Source organism: Vollenhovia emeryi, unplaced genomic scaffold, assembly GCF_000949405.1.
Source record: "Vollenhovia emeryi isolate VEMERY1.0 unplaced genomic scaffold, V.emery_V1.0 DF941049.1, whole genome shotgun sequence".
Taxonomy (NCBI): domain Eukaryota; kingdom Metazoa; phylum Arthropoda; class Insecta; order Hymenoptera; family Formicidae; genus Vollenhovia; species Vollenhovia emeryi.
This window is the reverse complement of record NW_011965317.1, coordinates 1-6,265: the sequence shown is the minus strand read 5'-3', so window position 1 is coordinate 6,265 and position 6,265 is coordinate 1. Positions and strand designations below refer to the sequence as shown.

General features: G+C 43.0%; 1 protein-coding gene across 1 annotated transcript; it reads left to right on the top strand.

Moving 5' to 3' along the window:
- Window positions 1–1,231: 1,231 nt before the first annotated feature.
- On the top strand, window positions 1,232–6,256 carry LOC105571191 (the record flags this gene model as incomplete). The annotated part of the gene is made up of 2 exons (XM_012028665.1): window positions 1,232–2,468; window positions 2,529–6,256. Coding segments are annotated over exons 1-2 (4,965 nt in total), but the record flags the coding sequence as incomplete, so codon positions are not given.
- Window positions 6,257–6,265: the final 9 nt, after the last annotated feature.

Genomic DNA, 6,265 nt, shown 5'->3' with positions numbered 1-6,265 from the left:
GATTGAGACCGGACACGCCATCCAGTTCGACAAAGCCACCATGCTGGCCCCGTCTCAAAGCTATTTCGCACGAAAACACCGCGACGGCATAGAAATCTTGAAACACCCTGACAATCTGAATCGCGACAAAGGCTATCAGGTGAGCCCGATATGGCACACCGCCCTCCCGGTTTTAAAAAAAAAACCGTCAGCCGGGATTGGCTGACTCCCCTCCCTCTGACTCCCCTCCGTCAGCCGGGATTGGCTGACTCCCCTCTCTCTGACCACGCCCCCCCTGACTACCCCCTCCCTTCCCCCCAAGAACGAGTATAAAAGGACGAGCGCAACGCGAGGGAGCTCAGTATCAGAGTCTCCCAGCCCTGATGAAGCAGACTGCAACGCCTGCGAAACGTCGGCACCACACTGCAAACGGACGCGGCAACCATCCGGAAGCCATGAAGACTAAAGAAGACAACAGCCGCGAAAGCCTGAAAGCCAACACCTGTTTTCTTATTCAGTGTGAAGTAACAATAGGCTTTGTTGCGACGAACATTCGCCGAAACTAAACTGTCCGACGTCGGTAAGCGAAGGATAGCACCCAACGCGAATCGTTGCTATCGGTATCGTTAAGGGAGACGCGATAATCAATATGTGATCGTCTTTTGTTGTTTTATCGATCGTCTCTCTAGTCAAGTTTATTACGTGCTAGCATATCGTGAAATATACATATTTCAAAGCTCGCGAATTATATAGAGTTTTGAGTTCTCGTATAACATAGAGGCCGAGTCCTCGCCTAGACCGAGTTCACTTACGATCCAGAGACCGAGTTCTCAGGTTCTTACATAGAGGCCGAGTCCTCGCTCAAATCGGATCTCCCCTACGTGACATATTGTGTTAAAGGTTTATAGTGTTAATCAATTTGTGTATACAGTTAATAAACGATTGACGAAACTAGAGTGTGGAAATAAACTCCCGCAACTCCTTTAAAACATGGTGCCTCCTGTGAGGTCGTTCGCGACGCAAGCGTGAACGACGATTTAACGACCAAGTAGTAATCGACAATCTACGAAGTATCTACGTACGAAAGAAGAAATTCGCATCTCAGCCGTTACGACGATCGGGAGACGACAGCGTACATAAGGGCAAAGTCGTTACGACGATCGGGAGACGACAGCGTACATAAGGGCAAGTACATTTCACGTACACACAAGACCGATTAAGCAATATTATTTCTTTTTTTTTTAAAGAGAACATGGCCAATCGAATTAAATTACTTATACAAAAGCGCACGTCATTAAAAGCACAAATTACTAATTTGATAAGCTTTATTGAAAAGGAGAGCTTCGATAGAACCGCGTTAAAATTGCGCACGGCTCGCGTCACCGAATTGTACCACGCATACGAGGATTACAACGACGAACTAATTATATTAGATTCAAACGACAGTCACAAAGATGAATTCACAAACATTCAAGAAAGATTTTATATGGTTGCCAGTAAAATCGAAGAGATACTAAATTCGACACCGTCCACCGCGTCTACCGATACCACGGCGAACGAGTCTCAGCAGAGTAATGCCGTGTCCGATACGGTAGCGAAGCGGCGAGTGAAACTACCGGAAGCCTCTTTACCAAAATTCGAGGGTCGCTTCGAGAATTGGTTATCGTTTAAAAATTCTTTTCTTGCGATGATTGATTCGCGAACAGATCTTTCCGACGTGGACAAACTTCAATATTTAAAATCGTCTTTAACGGATGAAGCGGCCAATAAAATAAAATTGTTACCGATCGACAACTCAAGTTACAATAAAGCATGGGAATTATTAACGCGCGTCTACGAAGTAAAACGCGTTCTCATCTCTCGTCATCTCTCATTACTACTAAATATGCCCACCGTAGAAAAAGAATCTACCGAGGGTCTATCGAAGCTCGCCGACGACGCGCAACAACATGTCGCTTCATTGGCCGCGTTGGGAGTTAATGTAGGATCGGAGGTGCTGGTTAATATTGTAGAGAGCCGATTACCTAGGCGTATCGCCGATAAATGGGAAGAAACATTAGATCGGGACGAATTTCCCAAAATTGACGATCTGTTTGAGTTCTTATATAGAACAGCGGTACGATTATCTAAGCGCACACGTTCGGGATCGGTTAAACAAGATGACGTTAAGCTTTCTCCTCCGGCAAAGAAGGGGAAAATTCTGAATAAAACATTCATGATCAATACGTTCGATAATTGTAAGGCGTGCAAAACTAAACAGCATCCATTATTCAAATGCGAGAAATTTAAACAGATGACCGTACCTAAACGCATCGAATTTGTAAAGAACGCGAGACTTTGTTACAATTGTCTACGCTCACATTTAGGTAAAGCCTGTAATTACTCTACTTGCACCGTTTGCCACAAACGTCACAATACACTTTTACATTTAAATAAAGGCGCAGCCGCATCTACAACGGCCATTACGACTGACAATAAAGACGCGCCAAGTGAATGACTAGTGACAGAAAGGGAATGTATAACGACATGCTTGGCTATAATTTCACCAGACTTCACTCCACAATTAATGACAACCGCGATTGTTCTTGTGCAGGATCGTGATCACAATCTAATTAAGGGGAGAGCCTTATTGGACACGTGCGCTTCCACCAATTTTATTTCCGAAAATTTCATGAAACGTTTAAAACTTCCTGTAAGTCCATACGCCATACAAATCGGCGCTATCAATGCAATAAACACCACATCAAAGGGCACCGGGCATGTCACGATTCAATCTCTATACAACGGTTTTCGTAAACGCCTGCCATGTTTATTGGTTCCAATGATCGCTGATTTAGTTCCGTCGGAGGTGTTTTCCCGAGAAATCATAAATATACCGCCAAACATTAAATTAGCCGACCCCGAGTTTCATTTACCACGACCGATTGATCTTTTGATTGGTGCTGGCTCGACGTTATCATTATTCTCCATCGGCCAAATCGATTTGTCTACAATAACTAATGATTTATATTTACAAAAAACTCGTCTGGGTTGGATCGTCGCAGGCGGAGTGACTACACCGAACCGTTCAAATAAGGCAATGTGTCGATTAACTAACTTAGAACAGCAAATCGCGCAATTCTGGAAAATCGAGGAAGTATCCGTTGGAACATTGAAATCCATTGAAGAACTCGAGTGTGAAGCTCATTACACAAAACACGTAACACGTCATCCTAGCGGACGATATATCGTACGATTGCCCTTTCGCGAGCGTGATCGGCAACTCGGAGATTCACGAACTGCGGCTCTCAAGCGCTTAAATTCCCTCGAACGACGACTTAACTCAGATCCGACTTTGAAGACGGCTTACTCACAAGTACTACAGGAATACGTAGATTTAAAGCAAATGACCTTGATACATGACTCTTTGCATAGTGGATTTTACATGCCACACCATCCAGTAATTAAAGCTTCGAGCAACACCACCAAGGTCCGTGTAGTTTTTGACGCATCGGCGAAAGCGAATAACGGTGTTTCGTTGAATGATCTGCTCATGGTAGGACCGACCATCCAAGACTCGTTGTTTACTCACTTGATTCGATTCCGTACATATAAATATGTCCTTACCGCTGACATAGAAAAAATGTATCGGCAGATATTGTTACACGAGGATGATAGGATATATCAACGTATACTTTGGCGTCAAAACGATCAAATACAAACCTTACAACTTAATACACTTACGTTCGGGGTATCATCTTCACCTTTTCTAGCCATACGCACGATTCAAAAACTCGCTGATGACGAGTGTAACACATATTGTAACGCGGCCCGAGTAATCAAGACGCATTTATATGTCGATGATTTGTTAACTGGTGCGAATACCATCGAAGAAGCTCATACCTTGCGCAACGAGATAATTTCAATACTCTCCCTAGGCGGGTTTAACATTCGACAATGGGCATCCAATGATAAACGTATCATAGAGGATTTAGATCCCGGTTCTGTAAATTCGAATCTCGTGCTCGACAGAGACAATACTTTGAAAACACTAGGCATTGTCTGGCAGGCATATAACGACACATTGTGCTATTCTTTACGAGATATCGGCCATACCGAAAGAATTACAAAACGAACGATCATGTCTGGAATTGCGAAAATCTTTGATCCACTCGGCATCTTAGGTCCCGTCATCCTATACGCGAAAAAGATAATGCAGGATCTTTGGCGTTGCGCGGTAGATTGGGACGAATCTGTACCATCCAGCCTTCACAGAACATGGACCGAGTTTATCACTCAATTAAACTTGATTAATAACTTGACTATCGAACGTCAGGTGTTAATATCAGATTACAACGATATTCAGATTCACGGTTTCTGCGACGCGAGCAACACGGGTTATGGTGCATGTATATATATTCGGTCAAGCGATTCACGAAACAACACTCTTTGTAGGCTTCTCTGTGCAAAATCTCGGGTTGCACCACTAAAAACGACCACGATACCTCGTCTTGAATTATGCGGCGCGCTGTTATTGACCAAACTATTTCGTGAGGTGTATCATACTTTGAAAATTACCCCAAGCAAAACAGTTTTCTGGTGTGACTCGACCATCGTGCTTCATTGGATAAAATCTCCTCCACATCTGTTAAAAATATACGTAGCTCACCGAATAACTCAAATTCAAGAAAACACGGATTCGCGATTCTGGCGGCATGTTCGTTCGGATGATAATCCGGCCGACGCGTTATCTAGGGGTCAATTACCGAGCACCTTTTTGAAGAATCGTACATGGTTCTCCGGACCATCTTGGTTGGCCGAGGAGGAGCACATCTGGCCTCATGAAATCATATCGCTAAAAGAAATACCAGAATTAAAGAAAAATACTTGTTTAGTTTCGACCACGGAAGAGTGCGTTCTTTTCCAAAGATACTCGTCGTATTCTCAATTAATAAGAATCATGGCTTGGTGCTTGCGTTTCCGAACCCGAAGAAAATATAGCGGACAATTATGCATAAAGGAAATAGACGAAACGGAAACTAAAATAATCAGAAATATTCAAAGAACTTGTTTTTCACGCGAATGGAAGGAATTGTCGAAGGGACTCTCGGTAAATAAAGGCAACGTTGTTAATTTAAGTCCGTTTATTGATGAAAATGGGTTAATTCGCGTAGGTGGTCGCCTTAAAATATCGAATTTAACTTTCGCACAAAAACATCCCATCCTCCTCCCAAGTCGTCACCACCTAACGGATCTAATCATTAGGGAGACACATGAAAAATATTATCACGCGGGTATCCAAACAACTTTATATACTATTAGACGAAAGTTCTGGATTCTCGATGGTCGTAATCAAGTACGCAAAATCGTGCGTGCTTGTATTCGTTGTTTTAGATTCAATGCTGATTCGACTAAATACAAAATGGGCGATTTACCGAAACCTCGAATATGTAGCGCAACTCCATTCGCGAACTCGGGTATTGATTATTGCGGCCCATTCTATATTAAAGAGAAAAAACATCGAAATCGCAACCGAGTCAAAGTATACGTCTGCGTATTTATATGCATGGCTGTAAAGGCAGTCCATCTGGAAATTGTAAGCGATTTAAGCACCGACGGGTTTTTAGCAGCATTACGGCGTTTTATCGCGAGACGGGGCATCCCAGAACAAATATATTCAGACAATGGAACCAATTTTAAAGGTGTGAATAATCACTTGAAGGAACTGTACGTTCTTTTAAATTCCGATGAACACCGGAATAAGACTAGTCGATTTGCCGTGCAACATCATATTGCTTGGCACTTCATACCGCCCACAGCTCCACATTTTGGAGGACTTTGGGAATCCACGGTAAAATTATTTAAACACCATTTTAAGAGAGTGGTCGGAGAACTCCTTTTTACTTTCGAAGAATTTAACACCTTCACGATAGAAATTGAAGGAATACTGAATTCAAGGCCTATCTCTTATATCTCTTCCGATCCTAATGATCCTTTAGTTCTTACACCCGCACATTGCTTAATCGGTCGCCCATTGATCAATATGCCCGAACCTAATCTGTCGTCTGTCCCAGCAAATCGTCTTTCAACTTGGCAACACATCTCCAAAGTACGACAAGATTTTTGGTCACGATGGAGCTTAGAATATTTGAACGAGCTCCAAATTCGGCGCAAATGGATCAAAGACGAGCCTAACTTAAATATCGGATCCATCGTGCTTCTCAAGGAAAGAAATATCCCTTGTACTCAATGGCCGTTGGGCAAGATAGAAGAGATTCATCCGGGACACGATGGCGTTGTACGAGCA